At 41.7% G+C, this 22,713-nt stretch overlaps 1 protein-coding gene across 11 annotated transcripts in view; it reads left to right on the top strand.

Annotated features, from left to right (window-relative positions):
- Cep63 (centrosomal protein 63) overlaps positions 1–22,713 on the top strand; it is a 42,719-nt gene that overhangs the window by 4,629 nt on the left and 15,377 nt on the right. For 9 of the 11 annotated variants that reach the window (XM_032910299.1, XM_032910300.1, XM_032910294.1 and 6 more), the window contains 7 exons: positions 1,686–1,754; positions 2,623–2,800; positions 8,129–8,224; positions 10,679–10,801; positions 17,437–17,550; positions 22,057–22,290; positions 22,573–22,703. In XM_032910299.1, coding sequence (XP_032766190.1) covers positions 1,711–1,754; positions 2,623–2,800; positions 8,129–8,224; positions 10,679–10,801; positions 17,437–17,550; positions 22,057–22,290; positions 22,573–22,703 — 920 coding nt within the window. In that variant the 5' untranslated portion in view covers positions 1,686–1,710. Of the gene's footprint in view, positions 1–1,685; positions 1,755–2,622; positions 2,801–8,128; positions 8,225–10,678; positions 10,802–17,436; positions 17,551–22,056; positions 22,291–22,572; positions 22,704–22,713 lie in introns of those variants that run through there. The other 2 variants (XM_032910303.1, XM_032910302.1) reach the window with 2 other exon arrangements.

The raw sequence follows: 22,713 nt of genomic DNA, 5'->3' as shown, positions 1-22,713 counted from the left end.
GGAAGAGCCCACAGTCCTCGTGAGGACTGTAGAGATGGGTGCAGATACGAACACTAGTTGTACATCTGGTCTCCTCCTCCGTGTCTGTGTCTCTAGAATCATCTGCGTGTCTTCTGTCTGTGCATTCATCACCCGGGGATGCTGGCATTTTGTTTCTTTTTTCATCCCACATTGGGATATTTCTTGGGAAGGGGCATGTCTTTTATTTTTACGTAGAGAGGTATTTGTACAACCCGAACTGTTTGTTCTCTGAGAAGCAGATTATACCTGGAAAGGCTTCTGGAAAAGCATTAGGACAGAGGGACCAAATGTCTACACCCTAACCTCTGGCCTTGTCTGTAATTCAGGGTTGACTCGAAACTTTGAAAACTGAGGAAAAGGGACTTTCTTTTTTCTTTTAAAGTTTTATTTTATGTACATGAGAGTTTTGCCTGCTCTACACTATGCACATACTTGGTAATGCCTTGAAACTAAATTTGTGGAGAGTTATGAGCTGCCATGTGGGTGCTGGGAATCAAACCTGGGTCCTCTGCGAGAATAACGTGCTTTCTTTCTAGCCCTTTGTTCAGAATGAAAGATGGTCTGCCAAAGACCCTCTGAGGATTTCTGAAGAAGAGAAACTTACCACACAACTCATGATACTTCTGAGTTTAGGGTTATTCTTTCTTCATGGTGTGAATTTCTCTTTTCAGACCGTCTTTTCTGTCTGCTCTCGTTTTCCTTTGAGGTCCTTCTTGGCAGTCCTGCAGCTGTGAGCAGTTTGCTTAAGAGGAGATGCAGGTTCCTAAGGCAAGCAGCAATGCCATGTTAAAATACAGGTCTCAACTCTGGGCCTCAGAGATGAGTAACATTGGTTTTCTGTCACCGAGAAACCAGTAGTTTAGAAAGAAGGAGGGATGTGCTAAACCTTTATTTTCAAATTCTATGTAATTTGGCATGAAGAGTGGGGGACATATGTCAGAAACAGTAATTGTTATGTTAGTGAAAACCACTGCTTTCCTTTCATCAGTGGTCCTGGTTTATTCCTCTCATTTTGTGGAGGGGTTTGTATTAATGCACCTTGAGAGAAAATAACTTTACCCTAACATTCTTTAAGAATGAGGCATAGATGGGTTAGAAGGAGGGCTCAGCAGTTAAGAGGACCAGAATTTGGTTCACAGATGTAGATCTGGAGCTCCAATGCCTCTGGCTTCCAAGGACACATGTCCACACACCCATGCATAAGCACATAGTTAAAAATAAGTCGTGACTACAACAATAGAAAGTCAGGCCTGGTGGCTAACACCTTAAATTCTGTCACTCAGAAGGCAGCTGGATCTCTCTGAGTTCAAAGCCAGCTTGGTTGGTCTACAGGCATAGCTGGTTCTAGGCCAGCCAGGGCTGCATAGACCTGAGACGGTATCTCAAAAATTAAGGTTAAACAGTAGAAAAGGCTTAGAGTAATGTGGTGTTTCATTGACTTTGTAGGCTAGTTTCAGCAGCGGTTAGGATTTTGTTTGCTTTTAGGATGTATTTGGTGCTAGCATTTCTAAATGATACTCCTTGCTTCTGTAGCCATCCTAGGCTGCTTCGTATTTTCTCACTATGATTGCTTTTGCTTACCTAACTTAAGTTTTCCAACTTGTTGGAATTCAGAACAGAGATTGATTTTTCTCACTCTTCTTTTCCTTTTCTTTTTTTCCTAGTTGCCAAAACAAAGGGGATTTGGCGATGGAGGCCTTGTTGGAAGGAATACAAACTCGGGGGCATACTGGGTAAGTTTGCCTTTGACTGTGAGCTCATTGCAGTTTACAAACTTGTCTGGCTTCTGGTAGACCAAAGGTAAGCTGAGCTGTGGCACGTTTGTGGACAGCATCCCACCTGTATCATCGCCTTCTCTCAGCAGTACTAGGGAGCACTGGCTTCTATCCTCGCTTGAGTTCCCCTGCAGCTCAGAAGGGCATCCGTGGCTTGAGCAGTGAGGTAGGCTGCTGTGTGTTCCAAGCAACAGTTGGGAGAATTAACAGCAGTAGATCTTGCTCATTTTTTAAAAGAGGTTTATTTATTTTATGTATAAACTGTCGCTGTCTTCAGACACCCCAAAGAGGGCATCACATCCCATTTCAGATGGTTGTGAGCCACCATGTGGTTGCTGGGAATTGAACTCAGGACCTCTGGAAGTACAGTTGGTGCTCTTAACCACTGAGCCATCTCTCGAGCCCAAGGATGAGTGTCTTGAAACACCTCTTTTTCTGCATTTTAGCCTGTTTGCTACCAGTGCTGTTCATTTTGGCTGAAAGAGATTCGACGTAGGCTTGCCTAGATCTTCCCAAAAGAATCCCTTAAATATCCCAGAAGACCTGGTTAGTAGCTCTGCAGGGCTTACTTTGCAGATGTAAATCATCCATCTGTGTTTCACCAAGTGAGCTCGGTTTTAGGTTACTCATTAGAGGAGGGCAAAATACTGTGTGGAGTTAAGCAGCACAGCATATGACAGCATGAGAAGCGAGGGCTCAGGCACCCTGGGCTTTGCTTCTGTAATGTTTTAGCTCTTCAGACAGGTTTCGTCTGTGATATTTTTTATCTGTGAAATATGAGAAACCACTTGGGCATGAATTGTGTCTGGTCTGTTGGTGTTTGTAGGGGATTTTTGACATCCTGTGAAGCAGAATTGCAAGAGCTCATGAAACAGATCGATATAATGGTGGCTCATAAGAAATCTGAGTGGGAGGGGCAGACACATGCTCTGGAGACTTGTTTGGACATGCGCGATCGGGAGCTGAAGGCTCTGAGGAGTCAGCTGGACATGAAGCACAAAGAGGTAGAGTGGCTCCTTCCCTTCCCTTGTTATCTTGACTCTGGCTTCTAAATTATACATGGGCCAGTACACCCACGTGCATGCATGTATGTAATACACCCATGTGCATGCATGTATGTAATACACTGGAGCAACCCACGCCCAGACCCTGGATTCATCTTTGTGGTAGTTTAACCTTTTATGCCAAACATGTTTCTTAAGTGCTTTTTATTTTATTAAACAAAAAAAGCATTTGTTTACCAAGTTAGATTTGTTTGTTTGGTGTTTTTTGTTGTTGTTGTTGTTGTTGTTGTTTTTGTTTTTTCAAGACAGGGTTTCTCTGTGTAGCTCTGGCTGTTCTGGTTCTAGCTCTGTAGACTAGGCTAGTGTGGAACTCAGAGATCTGCCTGCCTCTGCCTCCTGAGTGCTCAGATTAAAGGTGTGTGCACCACCACCCAACCTTATTCTAAATCTTATGTTTTCTTTTTTTGTTTGTTTGTTTTTTTAAGATTTATTTTACGTGTATGAGTATTTTGCCTGCATGCACGTATATGTGTACCATATGTATGCCTGATGCCACAGATTTTCTAGAACTGGAGTTACAGACGTTGTGAGCTGCCATGTGGGATACTGGGAATTCAACCTGGGTCCCTTAGAGGAGCAGCCAGTGCTTCTAACCACTGAGCCATTTCTCTAGTCCCCTTACAGTGTTTTAGAAGACAATTCATTATGAAAGTGTAAAAATATTAGTATTTGTTTCAAGGACCATTATACTTTTGGAAACATAGAATGCATACTTTATTTAAGAAAATGTCAGTGGAGACTAGGATCTTGCTTTGTTGGTCAAGTGCTTACTGTACAACTCTAAGACCCTAGGTTTGCATCCCCAGAGGTCTTGTAATATAGCCGAGCATGGTGCTGTACATCTGCAACCCTAGCACACAAGAGTAATGGGAGAAGGCTTACATACTCTTTGTATAGCTTTCGTCATCTTTCATGTCCGCGTTAGCATCCCCAGGTGTATAGTAATGGGAGAAGGCTTACATACTCTTTGTATAGCTTTCGTCATCTTTCATGTCCGCGTTAGCATCATAGGGGTTGGTTCTGGCTTCCCTTGTGAAGTCAGGTGAAAGCAAAGTTGATGACATAGGGGTATGGGTCAGCACTAGAGTGCTTGCCTAGCATGCCGGAAGTCTTAGGTCCAGTTCCAGCACTACTCTACCCCCCCCCCCACAAATGTAAGGTAGTCCTTGCTTTATTGTTTGCCTCTTTTGCCAGAGTTAAACCAATGAGAGCTGGAGAGGCAGCTCAGTGATGGGGTGTGCTTAGCATGCGCAGTCCTGGCCACCGTCCTCAGCATTGTAAGCTAAGTTAGGGAGACCCACTGCAGATGGACCTTTCTTTTTTTTTTTTTTTTTTTTTTTTTTTTTCGGAGCTGGGGACCGAACCCAGGGCCTTGCGCTTCCCTAGGCAAGCGCTCTACCACTGAGCTAAATCCCCAACCCCAGATGGACCTTTCTTAAACTAAGGGAGAAGGAAGAAAAAAAGTCATTTCCAGTCCCACCACCCACTAATGTTGGAAGTGTTGTGGGAGGTTTAAGAAATTTCCTGGCTTACTCCTTAACTTAGCTGTACAGTAGGAGAACACTGCATACTGGAAGGGAAGCAGGAAGCAGTGAGGAGGAAGCATTGTCTCTGAGTTTCCATATAGATTAGTCTGGACAGGATAAGAGCTGTGGGTAAATGCTAACCCCAAGGCTCACACTCGTCCGCCAGACTGGCCTGCGTGGCGTTTGCCCTCCTGAAGGCTGGTATTCTACCAGGGCAGACAACACAAAATTGTGATTTGGTTGATGATACTGTATACATGTGTGAAATTTTCAAAGAATTAAAAAGTTATCACCCAGTGGTTGGCCATTTGTACTCAGAGTCAAATAACACTTTAGTAATATGGGCTGCATTAATTTAGATTTCTGCACATGGTATTTGCTAGAGTTTATTTTAAAGTTTAGGCAATTATTTATTTTATTTTTTTTAAATTTATCTATTTTATGTATGTGAGTATACTCTTGCTGTTTTTAGACATACGAGAAGAAGGCATTAGATCTCAATACAGATGGTTGTGAGCCATCATGTGGTTATTGGGAATTGAACTCAGGACCTTGGGAAGAATAGTCAGTGCTCCTAACCACTGAGCCATCCCTCCAGCCCCTAGGCAAATCTTTGAAGGTTACACAGAGACAGGAAGGTGATGAGAAAGCACAGCAAATGGCAGTCTCACTGTATTGCAGAGACAAAGCAATTTGGTGGGCGAGAGAAATAGGTCAGTGGTTAAAAGTACTGGCTGCTTTTCCAGAGGATCCAGGTTCGATTCCTCAGAGCATCCATGTTTGATTCCTAACACCAATACACCAATGTGATGGCTAACAGCTGTCTGTAGTTCCAGTCCCATAAGATCAGACACCTTCCTCTGACCTCCATGGCACCAGGCATGTGATGTGGTACACAGATAGATACATGCAGGCAGAACACCCATATGGCTCTCTCTGTCCTCCCATTCCACTGCACTTGCTTCTCTCAGGACCCTGTGAACTGCTCACACCACGTCTGGACATGTCGCTAGTTAACTCTCCCAGGGCAAACCTCAGCAGGGTGAGGATGGCTAAAGTAGTAGCTTCCTGTTGCTCACAGAGACAGAAACACATCTGTCTGCTTCCTTAGTAGGTCCCCAGTGACACAGCTCTGGCTACTGACTGCCATACTGCCCAGGAGTAGGCCATTGTGTCTCTTCTTTCCTGTCTCGTCACTGTGCTTTCCACGGTCACTCTAGTTACCCACCCAGAAGTCTACTTCTCAGATCGCACTTGAGGAAAACTCAAAAGAAGACCAAACAATAGAGTAAGATAGTTTAACCTTCCTTATATGTATGTAAACAGTACCAGGACTGTCAGTAGGAAGTGATGAAGCCCCAGTCCTGCTTGAGAGTTTTAACACATTTTTCTTAGTAACTAATGGAGAACATTCATAAAGATAGAGATTTGAACAGCATGATCAGCAAACTTGACCCAGTTTATAACTGTAGAACACAACACAAGAGAACTGCAGAGCATGCATTTCTTTTGCAGCACAAGCTGAATGATTACCAAAATTGACTCTATCCTGGGCCATGAACAGAGTCTTGAAATCATAGATAAACTCTTTTTTTTTTTTTTTTTTTTTGGTTGAACTCTCTTAATATAGCAGAAACAAGTTAAAAAAAATAACCTTGAAAAATTAAGTAAAGTTATGAATGACCTAGAGAAGTCATAATAGAAATGAAAAATAGTTTGTATAGTCCCAGACTTCAGCTCTGGAAGTCTAATAATCCAACTGTAAGTAGTTAATAACAGCCTTAATGTGTACATAGCAGAACAGGCAAGAGGTAGGGAGAAATTATGTCCATGGAATCTACAGAAGAAGCAACACAGCTCTCCTGTTATTGATAGAAGCAGCACATGGAAAGGTCAGTCAGGGTGGAGAGTTGATCAGAATCAACCTGACCTAGTTAATCTTAAGCGTGTTCTTCTTAAGTGACTGAAACATTTTGCTTTAGTCAGGCAGCTCTCACCATAATCAGCAGATTAAGTTGTATATTTTTATAACAAAGTAGATTTAAGCTTAAACAACACAATGAAAGACAACTTTTCAAGTACTTGGAAATTAAGCAACATATTTCTTGATGACCTTCCAAGTACTTGGAAAATCAATGCACTTCTAAATGATCTTTAGTTTTAGATTTGTTTATTTTATTTTTGGATATGAATGCTATACCTATGCATATTTATGTTCACCACATGCGTGTCTGGTACCCATGGAGATCAAAAGAGGGTATTGGATTCCCTGGGACTGGAATTACAGAGGATTGTGAACTGCCATGTGGATTCTGGGAATTGAACTCAGGTCCTCTGGAAGAGTGGTCAGTGCTCTTAACAGCTGAGCCAGTTCTTCAGCCTCCCAAGGTCTTACGTCATGAAGAAGTCACAGTGCAAGTAGAATATGCTTTGATAGTGAGTAACGATGAACTTGCCGTGGACCACCATTTGTGGGGTTGTATGAATGGCTAGTGGCAGGGCATGTGCTTACACATGCAAAGGCCTGGGTTCAGTCTCCTGTGGTTCACCATTTGTGGGGCAGGATGAGTGGCAGAATGTCCACTTCTATATACAGAGGCCCTGAGGTTAATCCCAGCACAGAATCGAACCAAACAGAAAACAACACAGGATGCACCTCATGTGCTTCCTAAAGGGAATTTTACCCATTTGTATCTCCAGATATGTTTCAATAGGAAGACTGAAAATCAGTCATTTAAATATCATGTTTTAAGAAATTAGAAAAAGCTTGAAAGATGGCTTAGTGTGTAAATTGCTTGTCACACAAGCATGAGGATCTGAGTTTAATCCTCAGCACCATGTCAACTACAGATACTGCATACATCTATAATCAGCGCCAGGGGAATAGAGACAGGGGGATCCCTAGAGCTTGCTGGCCAGCCAGTCTAGCTGAACAGATGAACTCTTGAGCTCAATAAGAGATCTTATTGAAGAAGACACCCAACATCTATGTCTGGTGTCTACAAGCATGTTTATACACATGTATGCGCACCTATATACACATAGGAACACACATACACACACCAACACACCCCGACAGAGATGAATATCTAGGTTCCTGTGTTTCCTGTGTGTACTGGTTAAATTCTAACTAGTTGTCAGGAGAATACTGCTAGATACTTAAGGATCGAGGACTAGTATGAGAGATTGCTGACACTGGGACCGAATCACTGAAGACTGGATTAGGATCACTTCGGAATCTGTCTCTGGTGTCATTGACCCATGCTTTACTTGCAGAAATTACTGTTTAAGTTTTACAGGTCTCTAAAAATGAAATATATTTGGTTATCAAAAATTTTCAATTTATCTACATTTTTATGAGCATTTATTATTTTAAGAAAGAGGATTGGGGCGCTTGCCTAGCGAGCGAAGGCCCTGGGTTGGGTCCCCAGCTCCAAAAAAAAAAAAAAAAAAAAAAAAAAAAAGAAAGAGGATTGGGGAGAATAAACCAGACGGGAGTGTGAGTCTTGAACTAACTTTAAATTTGTAAAATAGTTGTTCCAGTTTTTAGCTGCTGTGTAGACTGCTGACTCAGCATTTACTAGCCTGGCTGGGAAGAAGGCTAACCGAGTATTTACACCTAGAGCGTTAGTTTGCAAGTGAGTGAAAGGGTTATTCTTGTGAAAGGGTTATTCTTGTTGCTGTGCTGCAGGGATATCATTTCAATGCTAATACTGAACAGTACGTCCCTTCCTGCTTTTAGGTTGGAATATTGCATCAGCAGATAGAAGAACAAGAAAAAAACAAGCAAGAAATGGCTCTGGAGTACAAGGAGGAGTTAATGAAGCTGCAGGAGGAAGTGAGCATTTTGTTCTGTGCAGCTATGTGTAGTCGTTCTTTCTCTGTAACCCTTGACTGTTGTGTTGAGAACTTGTCTCTAATTTCAGTGGTAAGAGATGCATATCCTGTGTGATAGTCTGTGGGAAGTATGTAGTAGAAATACGTTTTTCTGATCTTGGATCTAGGTAAAGTATCTTGCCTAGCATGTTTGATATTACCTAGGCCAGCAGTTGGCCAAGCACGGGAAGGAAAAACAGAGTTATGTTTATATGATACTGAAATCTTGATGCCAGAACATTTAATACTTTAATCTCTAAGTTTGTATTAGAAGATACAGTGCACTTAGAAATATTTTAGGCGCTGTGAGGTGCTGGTGCACACCTTTAATCCCAGGACTTGGGAGGCAGAGGCAGGTGGATCTCTGTGAGTTAGAAGCCAGCCTGGTTTACAAAGCAAGTTCTAGAACACCCAGGACTATACAGAGAAACCGTGTCTCTGAAAACCAGGAAGGAAGGAAGGAAGGAAGGAAGGAAGGAAGGAAGGAAGGAAGGAAAAAAGAAAAAACTGTGATTAAGAAAAGCAGAGTTGGGGGTCGGGTATTTAGCTCAGTGGTAGAGCGCTTGCCTAGCAAGAGCAAGGCCCAAAAAAAAAAAAGAAAAAAGAAAAAAGAAATTAAAAAAAAAAAAAAAAAAAAAAGCAGAGTTGTGGAGCTGGAGAGATGGCTCAGTGGTTAAGAGCACTGACTGCTCTTCCAGAGATCCTGAGTTCAATTCCCAGCAACCACATGGTGGCTCACAACCGTCTGTAATGGGATCTGATGCCCTCTTCTGATGTGTGTGAGGAGAGCGACCGTGTACTCATATACATAAAATAAGTAAATCTTAAAAAAAAAAAAAAAAAAAAAAAAAGAAAAGCAGGGTTCTAAGATGGCTCATTGGGTAGAGGCACCTGCCACCAAGCTTCATGACATGAATTTGGTCCCAGGAATTTGATCTCAGGAACCCATATGGTGGAAGGAGAGAACCAGCTCCTACAAACTCCTCTTGACTTCCTCTTGGCGGGCTGAGGTGTATACATACCTCCCCTCCCCCTACCTCCAATAAAAAAATTAAAAAAATGTTTTCAAAACTTTATTTTTTATTTTTTATTTTTTTTTAAAGATTTTATTTACTTTATATAAGTGAGTATCCTGTCACTCTCCTCAGACACACCAGGAGAGGGAATCAGATTGTGTTGCAGATGGTTGCGAGCCACCATGTGGTTGCTGGGATTTGAACTCAGGACCTCAGGAAGTGCAGTCAGTGCTCTTAACCACTGAGCCATCTCTCCAGCCCTCAAAACTTTTTTTAAAGCAAGAAAATTGGGAAGCAAAAGATAGGTCAGCAGTTGAGAGTGTACTGTTCTCGGCGAGGAGCCCAGGTCATTCCCAGCACCATGTTAGGAGCTCATAACACCCCCCATCATTCCAGCTGGAGGGATTTGCCACCCTCTCTGGCCTTCATAGGCATCTGTCTGTACCTGCGTGCACATTCCCACACAGAGATAAATGCACCTAATTAGAAATTAAAAATAAAATCTTTAAAAAGAAGACAATTCGGGGCTGGGGATTTAGCTAAGTGGTAAAGCGCTTACCTAGGAAGGGCAAGGCCCTGGGTTCGGTCCCCAGCTCCGAAAAAAAGAACCAAAAAAAAAAAAAAAAAAGAAGACAATTCTATTTTATATTCGATTTTATTTATTTATTTTTTTTCTGTAGCTGAGGACCGAACCCAGGGCCTTGCGCTTGCTAGGCAAGCGCTCTACCACTGAGCTAAATCCCCAACCCCTGATTTGAATTTTAATATTAGGGAAAATTACTTTTGTTTTGGTTTAAGTCAAAGTCTCCTATTACTGTGTATCGTCAGTGCCCTCGGGAGTGTGTGTGGAGAACCACTGGCCCAGAGGGGAACAGTCACTGCTTCCTTTCTTCTGTGGAGTGGGTCGTGGGGTGTGTCTGTGAATGCATGGCAATTGTAATAAAACTAAATTTTCTTTTTTCTTTTTTTGAACTGGAAATCTCATTACTTTTATAAGTCTCATGTATTTCTCTCTCACACACACATGTAAGCAGGCACATACACTTTGGGATAAGGGAGCTCAGGCTGGCCTCAGGGTCTGTATGTGGTTGAAGATGACCTTGCCCTTCTGTTTCTCCTGCCTTCACTTAATGCTTTGATCCCAGCATCTGCTCCTACAGCCAGTTTATGTGGTGCTGGGATCCAGCCCAGGGCCAGTGCTTTCTAGGGCAGCACTGTACCAGCTGAGCTGTATCCCAGCCCTGTCATTTCTAGGCCTTCTTTTATTTTGCTTTGCAACTCTAGCATGCTGCCAATTTGTTTTCAATATAGCATTGCTCTTGTTTTATAATCCCAATTCGTCTGACCACCACAATTTGCTAACTCTTAAATTTTAAGTAAATAAATAACTGTTTTGACAGTTAAGCAGACTGAAGAGAAGCTATGAAAAACTGCAGAAAAAGCAACTAAGAGAATTTAGAGGAAATACCAAAAGTCTGCGAGAGGATCGGTCTGAGATTGAGAGGCTGACTGGAAAAATAGAGGTATGTCCACAGCTACAGTCCCAGCTAACATGGCAGTCTCCATGTAGGGAAACACCATTTCTAATGAATGTTCCCTGGAGCCAGTTCATGCTATCTCGGGGGCTGACCCTGAACAATTCAGTGTGGGCGGGTGGTCCACATCGCATGCTCCCCTGTGGCTGATAGGGTTCCGAGCCATCAATTAATTTCAAGAGTGTAGATCTTCCATACAGGGCACTTGGAAATATATGGAGACTTTGTTTTGTTTGTTTTTTGTTATTATTGTTAAAATGATGGAGCGTGGAATTGGCATTTATAGTGCAGGGAGCAGGGACAGCCAACATGTCTGGGAAAGTATCCTGGTGAAGATCCTAATCCGAGTGCCTCCCATTCTGAGACACACTGACCATCGGTTGGTGGCTGTGTCCTACCTATCACTCTGCTCCACACCTGACCCTGTTGGTCTTAGTGAGCATGGGGAATGCTGGGCTTGGAGCGTGTCCTGCTCACAGGTGGCTTACTTTCAGTTTCCGTTTAGGTAGAGCCTGAGTTTCAAAGGATGCGCCTCCCTGTCTGTTTAGTTTTTGTTCCATAACTCCGTGATGACTGATAGGAGGCAGTGAGTCCCCTCTTTTCTCCAGTGCATTGTAACAGTCATCTGGGGTATTTTCAGACTTCAGAGTCTGATCCAGTAGGAGGCATGGGACCTAGGAATCTGTACTTTACCCAATCGAGAAACACTGTTCAACGTCATTGTGTGACTGCTTAAAAATGTTCCCTGAGCGATCTGTCAAATAGAAATGCTAGTTTATATACTTGCTTTACTTAGGGTTTTACTGCTGTGAAGAGATACCATGACCAAAGCAACTCTTATAAAGGGTAACATTTGTGGGGGCTGACTTATGGGTTTAGAGATTTTAGTCCCTTATCATGGTAGAAAGCATGGCGGCATGCAGGCAGACATGGTGCTGGAGGAGCTGAGAGTTCTACATCTTGATCTGCAGGAAGCAGGATCCTGGATGGAGCCTGAGCATAGGACTTCAGAGCCTACTCCCACAGTGACACACTTCTTCCGACAAAGCCACACCTACCCCAACAAGGCTGCATCTCCTAATAGTGCTACTCTGCCTAGGCCAATCATTCAAACATGAATCTTTGGGGTCCAAACCTATTCAAACAATTACAATACTTTACTGTCTGGAATTGTAATTTGTATGTTTTGCTTTTTATATTTCAATATTTTTATAGATTTAGAACTTAGAATTAGAGGACCATATGAATACTGCTTCCCCTCCAGCCTTCTCTACTGCTACCATTTCTTCCAGCTTCGCACATTCTTATCACTGTCTGTACTGCCAACCATGAGCACAGAACCTCGCTAGCCACCCTCTGGTCCAGGTTACTTCACTGCCTCTGGATTCAGCTTCAGATCCTCATTATCTTTAAAGTTGTTGTCATTATAACCTTTGAGGGTTTCGTCAACAGACCTAGTACTGATCACACTCTGGCCTTGAAGTTTCCTAGAGTCCTTTCCTCATAGCTATTTTGATCCCCTTGTCTCATCTACCTACTCTTATTGGCATTCCTCATTCTTTATGGAATTGTTTCAGTAAGATAGTCATAGTCATGTTTACACTATTTCTGCCGATCCATGAGCGTGACAGACCTTTCCGTCCACGGTGTCGTCTTCCATTTCTTCTTTGGTGTTTTACATTTTTCTTTGAAGAGATCATTTACTTCACTGGTTATGTTATTCCACGTGTGTGTGTGTGTGTGTGTGTGTGTGTGTGTGTGTGTGTGTGTGTATGTATTTAATTCTCTGGTATTTTAAAGTTGTTGTGAATGAGATTGCTCTCCTGAGTTCTTTCTCAGAGTGTCTGTTATTGGTTATGGAGAAGCTATGTGGACTTTATATCTTGCTCCTTTTCTGAAGGTGCGTATTAGTTCTGGAAGCTGTTGGCTGATGGTATTAGGAGTCTCATGTACAGGAGCATTTTGTGTAAAGAAAGGATCATTTGGCTTCTTTCTTCACTTGTATCCCTTTTCTTTCCTTTGCCTTTTGGCTCTAAGACTCGGAAGGCTTGAATAACAGTGGAAGAAGTGTGTGCCTTCCTGTTACTTCCTTTAGTGGCGGTGCTTGGGCTCTCCCCACTGGGTGTGTTGGTCATAGGTTTGCACATGTGTCCTTCATTATGTTGAGCTACAGTTCTTTGTTTTGTTTGTTATTTTTTCCTTTTCTTTTTCTTTTTTTTTTTGTAGCTCCTACCTGTCCTGGAACTTACTCTGTAGACCAGGTTGGCCTTGAACTTAGAGATCTACCTGCCTCTGCCTCCTAAGTGCTGGGATTAAAGATGATCACTACTGCCACCTGATTGAGCTACAGCCTTTTTAAAATTGATTCTTCGTTAACTTCACATCATGTATCCCAATTGCAATCATCTCCCCATCCTTGCCTTCTGCCCTTGCAACCTTTCTTCGACCTCCACAAGGGGAAACAAAAAAAAAATAAATAAAACCAACAAAACAACCCTCGACCTCTCCCCATAGAAGTGGCAGTGTATCATATAGTATCTCCCTTTCTCCACACTTGCACACAGCTACACTTGCAAATGTTCACTGGAGTAATTTCTATGTTTAATATTCTTTTTTTTTATATTTTAATATTTTTATAGATTTAGAACTTAGAATTAGAGGACCACATAAATACTGCTTCCCCTCCAGCCTTCTGTACTGCTTCTCGACTGGTCTGGTTTACACTATCAATACTGGATTGTTAATTGGACTTGTCTCAGATATCCTGTTGTTACCCTGGGTTAGATCATCCAGCTTTGAATCTGTAGAACTCGGCCTGTTCATGGGTTCCAACAGTGCACAGATGGGATAGATGTTGGGGTTGGCCAACTCAGAGCCTTGGATCTGGGGCTGGTAGATGGTCAGCCTGCCAGCTCTTCTGTGCTCATACCCCCAGGGCTAGCTCTCCTGCTCTGCTCAGGTGAGGGGCGGGGCCAGCTCTCTTGCCTATGGCAGCTGGCAAGGGGTGGGATTGGCTCTCCCACTCATGCCATTGGAATCCACACCCATGCCACCAGGGTTGGCAGCTCTCCAGCATTGTCCTGTAAGGGCAGAGCCATGAGCTATAGATCTTTATTGTTAGTTTTTTCAAGGCTGTTGGATTATGTCAGAAGTTTCCTGCATTAAGAGGACCATGTGATTTCTGTTCTCAAATCCATTAATATGATAACTGATATTTGCTAATATATAGAGTATATATCATGATTTGCTAACATATTAATATGTATGTTGAATCATCCTTGTGTCATTGTAATGAAAGATTCTTGGTCATAGTGAATGATCTATTCTTTTCCTCTAAGGTAATATTTGTCTTTGCCAGTAGGGTATGTTTCTTGCAGATAACAAATAGATCAATCCTATTTGGTTTTTTGTTTTTGGTTAAGAATTATTTATTAATTTTATATATGTGAGTACACTGTAGCTGTCTTCAGACACATCAGAAGTGGGCATCAGATCCCATTACAGACAGTTGTGAACCACGTGGTTGTTGAGAATTGAACTCAGGAAGAGCAGTCAGTGCTCTTAGCCCCTGATCCTGTTTTTAATCCAGTCAAACTAGTCTATGGAGAGAGAGAGACAGACAGAGACAGAGACAGATAGAGAGACAGAGACAGAGAGACAGAGACATACAGAGAGACAGAGACAGACAGAGACAGAGACAGAGAGACAGAGACAGAGAGACAGACAGAGACAGAGAGAAGAGGTGTGGAGTTGTAGGTGCACATGTCTACATATGCCCATATGAGTATATGTGGAGGCTAGAGGAAGAAGTTGTATGGCTTCTATAAGTCTCCAGTTTACATTTTGAGACAAGGTCTTCAGTAAATCTGAAGCTTGCTGACTAGCAAAGTTCTTGGATCCTTCTGTCTCCTCCCCAAAACACTGGAGTTACAGGTACACATGGCCATCCTCAACTTTTTATATGGGTGCTGGGGATTTGAACTCAGGGACTCCTGCTTTCTCAACAAGCTCTCTTACCCACCGAGCCACTTCCCTAGCTATAGTTTGTGTGTTTTGGTTGGAGAGTTGGGACCATGACTACTGTTCAGAGGTATTAGTGGATGGTATACGTTCATTTCTGTCGTTTGGTATCTCTGCAGTCCTTACTTGTTTATTTACCGTGGTAGCGAGGTGTATTCTTTCCTGTTGCACCCTGGATGTTTGTCTTTCTCTTCAGTATGTAGAGTATATCAGTATCACTGCAATGAGGTCAAGAATTTCTTTAGTTTATGTTATCAAGGAAATTTTTCTCTCTCTTTCTGTTCTGAAGAAGTGTATTTGTAGTATTCTGTTGCTGTGGTAAAACACTATGTATGACCAAAACCATTGTGGGGAGAAAAGGGTTTATTTCAGTTTCCAGCTTATGGTCTGTCAATAAGGAGGCCAGGCCAGCGCTCCAGGCGGAGTCTGCAGGCACAGACACTGGAGGAGTGAGTGCCGCCTTTTCTGGTTTGCTTGCCTCACTGGCTCAAGTGCCTCTCTCACACAGTCCAGGCCCATCTGCCCAGGGATGGCAGCTCCCATAACAGTCACTGATGAAGGAAGTCAGTGCCCCACAGACATGCCCAGGGGCCAGTCTGGTGGAGACCATTCTTCAATTGAGATTCCCTCTTCTCATGTATGTCTGTGTTGTGACAAAGTCATGAAAACTGACCAGCACAGATAGTTCTGGCTATAGTAATCTGGGCTGGCAGTGTTGTCTTTCAGAGCTGGAGTTCCATTGTTTCATGCCTTCTTGGCTTTTAGTTTTGTTCAGAAATCTACACAAAGGTAAATTTTGATGGGCAGCTTTAGTATTGTTTGTTTTGTATGTTTAGTGTTTTAACTGTAATATGATATGGAAATATTCTTTTCTGGTCTTGATATTCTAAATGATTTTTGTGTCTTGATAGCTGTCACTTTATTTGGGGGATTCTCAGCAGTGGCTGAAAATGTATTTTCTTCCTCTATATCTTGAGCTTCTCACTCTTCTATGCTAATGAATCAGATTTATTTGATCTTTGTGTATATGTGGTACACACGTGTATGAGCATGCATGCATATATGTGCATGCTTGTGTGGAGACTTGAGGTCAGTGTAGTTACTCTCTACCTTACTTTTGAGACAGTCTCTCACTGCACCTGGTACTCACTGACTGAGCGAGCCTGGCTGCCGTAGGCCTAGGGATTCTCTGTCAACACCTCTCAGCACTGGAATTTGAGATGTGCACTGCCATGCCCAGTGTTGTCTGGTGAGTGCTAGCCTACATGTTCACATGACAAGCGTGTTCACATGCATTGTCTAGTGAGTGCTAGCCTATATGCTCACATGACAAGCATGTTCACATGCATTCTCTAGTGAGTGCTGCCTGTACACTCACATGACAAGCGTGTTCACATACCGAGTCATCTTAACAGCTCTTACATTGGGTCTTTTAACGATGTCCTGTGGATTTTGTACATTTCCCTTCATATTTTCTTATTATTTTTGCCATTGTCTTAATGTTCTAATTTGTATATATACCTAGTCTTCAGGCCCTGAAACTCTGATGTCTACTTAGAGAGGCTTTCCATTGAGCTTTTATTTGACTCAATGAAATTTTTATTTACAAAATTTCTGTTTGACTTTTTTCAGTATTTCTGTCTCTGTTGATTTCCTCATTCATGTCCTGCATTGACTTTATTTCATTCAGATGGTTGTTTGCTTCCTTTTTGAATTCCTTCAAAAGTTTGCTTATATTGTTTGATTTCATTGAACATTCTTACTTATTCATTCATTTGGTGTGCATGTCATGTCTGTCACCCTCCAGTTGAATGGGGCTGGGTTTTGGTTTATTTTTATTAAATGCTATTCCTAAATCAGTGCTGGCACATGTGGTAGAATGTCATATAGACAGATTGTGAATGAATAGAACATCAGAAAGCTGACGTATAACACTTACTCTAAGGAGCAATCTAAAGCTGGAGCTCCACGGAGGACAAGGATGGGAAGATGGAGGATCTTTCCCTTGGATTTGCCTTATTTTCAGAAATGTTGGGCCCATTTTCATGACATAGAATTTGAAATTACTGTTGATCAACCATTACTTTTGAACTATTTGGCTCTGGGTTAAAAATACCTATTAAAATATGATGCCTATTTTCCATGTTATTCAAGCTTTTGCAATTCTTCTATGAAATAAAAAATTTGACTATAAAATACTGTTATTGGCAGAATATGAAGTGAGAATCGGGCTACTGAGTTACTGATTTAGAAATCTGTTCAAATCTATTCAGTTTCTGGGACTGAATGTTAGAAATTTAGATGGCAAAAGGAATATTATTATTTTAGCATCTCTTTTCTGAAAAATTTAAAATGGTAACAGCCCTTAGGTGGCAGCAGATCTGTGACAATGCTCATGAGCCACTGTCATGGCCTGTTTCTTCTTCTTCACCATTAAGGTGTTAAATTTAGAAAGACAGAGGCACAGTGTGAGCAGAATTCAGTACTGCTTCTAAGTGAGTAATGGGGCTCCTGCTGAGGAGAGGGGTGCCACTGTAAGCAAAGGGCGAAGCCCTCACAGCCTGGAAGCACTCAGATGTTAAGTACCTTACTTGCCTCCCCAGGAATTCCGACAGAAGTCTTTGGACTGGGAGAAGCAGCGTCTGATTTATCAGCAACAGGTATCTTCTCTGGAAGCACAGAGGAAGGCTCTAGCTGAACAGTCAGAGATAATCCAGGTAGGCTTAAGCCATCTAATGCATGGGTTTTGATTGAATCTGACTCAACACCATGCACCTTCTGATGGACGCTATTGTCTTACTTAGATTCTCTCTGCTAGTCTTTGTGTGGTCAGCCTCTACTTGTGGCTTAGCTTCTTCAGCATCTAAAACACTCAAATTCCTCATCTCCTCCTGTCACCCTTTTAGTCCATCTTCACTCTCCCAGTCTTGGTCCCCACCCTACTCTCCCCTCATCTTTGTCCTCTGTCTCCCTTTTTTTCCATTTCTTTCTGCTTCTGTCATTTGTTTTTCTGACTCTGCTTCTGTCTGAGCTTTGCTCATCGCCATGGCAGCTTGAGTGCTTTGGCTAAGGAGCCTCAGCCAGGGAGCACAGCTAGTTTGCCTGGAAAGACTCTCACTGCATTGGTAAGTGTCATAACGGAAAGTAGTGTCTTGGTGGCTACAGAAGAGCTTTTTTTTAGTTAGTGGTAAGAATTTATAAAAACTAATGATTCCAGCAAAAACTAAATGGACACTGAATTTAGGATATGTGTTCTTGGGAGATAGCCAGCTCCTTCACCTCTTCATTAAAATCAAGAATATAAGAAGGAATGGACAGAGGGTGGTGAGTATATATAGCCACCCTCTTTTGTCTGCTGCTGGATGCTTATCGGGTGTGTATGTTATTTGTCGTATAACAATCCATCCGCACTGGTATTTATCTCATTTCTAGGATGCCAGAACAGTCGGGGTAAGTTCAGAGAGCTAGAGGAAGATGTTTGGCTTTTAATTTATTTCATGTATGTGAGTACACTGTCGCTGCCTTCAGACACACCGGAAGAGGGCACCAGATCCCATTTCAGATGGTTGTGAGCCACCATATGGTTGCTGGGAATTGAACTTAGGTCCTCTGGAAGAGCAGTCAGTGCTCTTAACCGCTGAGCTATCTCTCCAGACTGAGCCTTCATTTTTAAACTTTCATTTTATTTTCTTTTTAAAGCATTGGCATCTTCTTTGTCCCTAAAATGCCAGATGTCTGGTACACTATTGTGTATAAAACAACTCAGCTACACCCCACAGAGTGAAGATCTGTTTCGTTATCTGCAAGAAGCTACTGACCAAAGTAGGACACTGGAGCCTTCTGCGGGCTTGGGGTAGGACTGGAATCAGGGTCTAACGTGATTGAGAAAGCTCTGTGTTCTTAAGAGGCTATGATACACTGCTGTAACCTAATTACACCGTTAGGCTGGGAAAGAACAAATTGGGTTTTTGTTCTTTCAATCCTCATTTTACTCATGTTTATTGATTATATAATCTTTAAGTCACTGATAACAAATTGCTATTGTGATTAATTCCATATAATGCAAACTTCACTGTTAGTAAAAGTGGAGTTTTTATTTAGCAGTCACTCAGCTAGAGCTAGAATAAGATAGCTTTAAAGAGCTGACATCTATGTGCCCACTAAGGATATTTGAATTCTTCTCATAGTTTTATTTTACATAAAGTTATCTGATTAGTTAAAAAGTATTACTTATGAATGTATTTCTCTTTCTCCTTGGTAAACTCAACAAGAATTAAAGCTTCCTGTGACTCAGTTTGTGTCAATCAATGCTGTATGCTTATCTTTACTAAATATTTAATTAAATCTCTGTGTGCCCATTACTTAGTGTTAATAATTGTTATCATCTTGCCAATCTTGTATGTAAATGAGCACTAGAAGTTTATAACAGATATTGTACCTAATTTTCTTTTCAGTGTGATATTGAATGCAGGGCTTCACTCAGCCTTGGCAAGCAGTGTACCAGTGAGCTAAATCCCAGGCCATCCTGACTGGCTTTCTGAGTGCATTAGTGTTAACAACATGCTTTCTTTTTTTTGTGCAGCTGTTCTTTGAGACTTCCTCCTTTTTTGTTTTAAAGAGGGACATGGCATTAAAAAAAGATTGATTTTCTTTTGTATTGGTATTTTGCCTGGATGCATATATGTGACCATTGTTGTACAGTGCCACAGTGCCAGAGCAGGGCATTGGATTCCTGGACTGGAGGCATAGATCATTGTGAACTACAGTGTGAATGCTGGGAACTGAACCCAGGTCCTCTGGAAGAGCATCCCATGGCGCTCTTATCCAAGGAGCCACCTCTCCAGCCCAGTTCTTTCACCTTAGAAAGCTGAAACTGGGTACACTTTTCTCTTATTAAACTGTTACAAAGCAAATCATGGCATCAACTCATTTTCGAACAGGTAAGGACTTAAAATCCCTCTAATATGACAGGATAACATCAATGGGATAAAGTGACATAACGTAGTACTCAGTCTGTGCAGTTTTATCCAGCTGTCTAAAACTGCTCTTTCACATGTGGCTGTTTGAGACAGAATCCAGTTGAGCTTGACTCATTGTATTTAATCGATATACAGGACAGCAGAAACTCTGAGAATCTGGGTAAATGTTAGGAGAAAGAAGTGAAAAAATTCCTATTTTTAACATTGAAGAAGATTCAAAACCAGCTTCACACACTTTGAGTCATATATTTGTTTGGGTTCATCTATGCAGCTCTTAAAGTTTTATACTCCATGCTTGTTTTAGAAAAAAAAAAAAAGATGAGTGTTCTCTGTCTTGGCCTTTTTTTTTTTTTTTTTTAAAAGTAGTTTTGGAGCTTCAAAGAAACCATTGTTACAAACACATTGCTTAAGAACAGTGGGGTTTGAGGCAGCAAAGGGCTTTGATTTTCCATTGCAGCACCATTTCCTTAACTGTCTATCAGGGTCGCACTCAGATGTGTCTACACAGGCCGTAGAATACCTGTAGGCAGCAGCCTGAAGAGCCTACAGGACTCTGGGTTCAACGCGCACCATTCCCCTGCTGTGTCTACTGCCTGGCGTACTTTGGCAGAAGTGCTTTCTGTCTCCCTAAGGCAAATTGCCTTAATGATTTCCTTACTTTCACTGCCATTTTGTGTAGATGAGATAACCCCACCCTTCATTCAGTAAAACAGTGCTGAATGCTTAGCCAATAAGGGAGATTTCTGCTCTCTTGAAAGAGAATACATTTGTGCATGAAAATATATATTCCAAATATGTCTACCTGTAAATACATCTAAAGCTAGCCAGTTAAGAGGAAGAATTTTAGGAGTTGTTTCTGTGATTTTTCTGACTTGGCTTAAGGTTAAAAGAGGTATTTCTGGGATTAGTGCCCCTGTAGGAATGAGTGAGTTACACAATTTACTATCTTGTGTAGTTAGATTAAAAAGGTAAAAAGAAATGTAAGATTAATTTTAATATATTTTATTTAACCCAGTATGTCAAAATATTATCAGTTCAAAATTTACATTCTTTTTAATAAGTCGTAGACACTCCACTGTGTGTTTCATAGTTAGAACATTTTTCAAGTCAGACTAGCCACAGCTCAGTGCTTAGTCCCCTTATTGGCGTAGTAGACAGTAGAACTGGGGTATCATTTCTAGTCCATGAAAATACTGTCTTTTTGCACGAGTGAAATAGTAGATCAATAAAAGAAGACTGTTGATTTTCTAAACTGAGGCTAATTCTAAGTAACCAATGGAGACTGACTGGTTACACTGTTGACACGGCTAAAGCTCAGCGCTGAATTCAGATGACAGTGCCGTACAGTGTCCGTGTTGAGGTCTCAGCTTATGTGTTGTCTGTCCTCCTGAACAGCTCCAGGACTGGTGGACAGGTTAGGGGTGGGGTGAGCTGAGGTGCAGCAAAGGACCACAGCCATTTTCTCCTTCCTGCCTTCAACCAATATTTACATTTACTTATTCCGCAGAGGGTTCTGTGTAAGGCTTCCTCTTGGGAAGAAGAAGGTCGGATTGATTTTGAGTCTTTTGCCAATTGCTCATGTTGAACCTGTTCTGAGTCTTCTTTCCCATGTCATTCTAGGGATCTGGTGGAAAACAAACTGCTTCCACCCTGAGGCCTTGAGCTTGAATTTACATAAAATTATTTGTCTGTGTCTTTGCCTCTCCCTTTTCAGGTTTCTTTTTTTTTTTTTGCATCTACTTTGTGTCACCGTATTGTAAGGCACAAGAGTTTAATCCTCAGTTATGTACAATAGGATCTTTAAATCTGTAGCAGATGGATTTTACAGAGATATTTCTGTTTGAATTTCTAAAATAAAAGTGGGTGCCTTTCCTTTAGGAGATGTTTAAAATAAGAGAAGTTTAACTTTATAAATGATTTATGTCCATTTCTGATGTATAGATGAAAAACCAGTCTGGATACTGAATTAAAACTTGAAAAAACCAGAATGTGAGAAGCCAAAAATACTTCGGCTGCCATGCAGAGCCAAAAGGTTAGGCACCGTACACCACAGGTTGTGAGACGGCTGCTGAAGAGGTCTTATTTGAGCAGAGTTCAGTAGGATAGGCCACTAAAAGGAAACGTCGAAACCTGCTGATAGCCAAGCCTGCCTAGGAGTGACTCTTTTCTTTCCTCAGTGATTATAATTATTGATTATTCTTCTGTTATCTCTCTTTTCCCTATTAATAATCTGTATGTTTTTAGGCTCAGCTTGCCAACCGGAAACAGAAATTAGAGTCTATGGAACTGTCTAGCCAGTCAGAAATTCAGCACCTGAGCAGTAAGCTTGAGCGGGCTAAGGACACCATCTGTGCCAATGAGCTGGAAATAGAGCGCCTTAATATAAGGGTCAAGGACCTGATGGGAACCAATGTGACTATCCTGCAGGAGCAGCGGCAAAAGGAGGAGAAACTGAGGGAGTCTGAAAAGTTACTAGAGGTGTGTGTTAGATTGAGTAGGTTAGGGGTATGTCCTAAAGCGAGGCCCCAGAATGCTCAGCTTCCTCCTTGGGCTGAGGCTGATGGCTCAGCTCTCGATAGCTGTATTAATACTGTCCTTGTCATAAAACTTATAGACAGCCTCCCTAGTTGATTTTCTCATGAAGTAAAAACATTGCAATATTATCTGACTTTTTTTCTGGAGTGTTTTGCAGGCTCTGCAGGAAAAAGAGCTAAAGGAAAGTTGTAATAGTATCTTTCTTTTTTCTTGAGCGTTTTGCAGGCTCTGCAGGAAGAACAGAAAGAGTTGAAGGCAAGTCTTCAAGCTCAAGAAAGCTTCATTCTTGATGCAAAAATGCAGGAGAAACTGCAAACGAAACTAAAGGCAGTTGACACTAAGCACTCGGTAGAAAGGTCTGTCTGA

This window comes from Rattus rattus, chromosome 8, assembly GCF_011064425.1.
Source record: "Rattus rattus isolate New Zealand chromosome 8, Rrattus_CSIRO_v1, whole genome shotgun sequence".
NCBI classification, from domain to species: Eukaryota; Metazoa; Chordata; class Mammalia; order Rodentia; family Muridae; genus Rattus; species Rattus rattus.
This window is presented reverse-complemented; position numbering and strand designations above follow the sequence as displayed.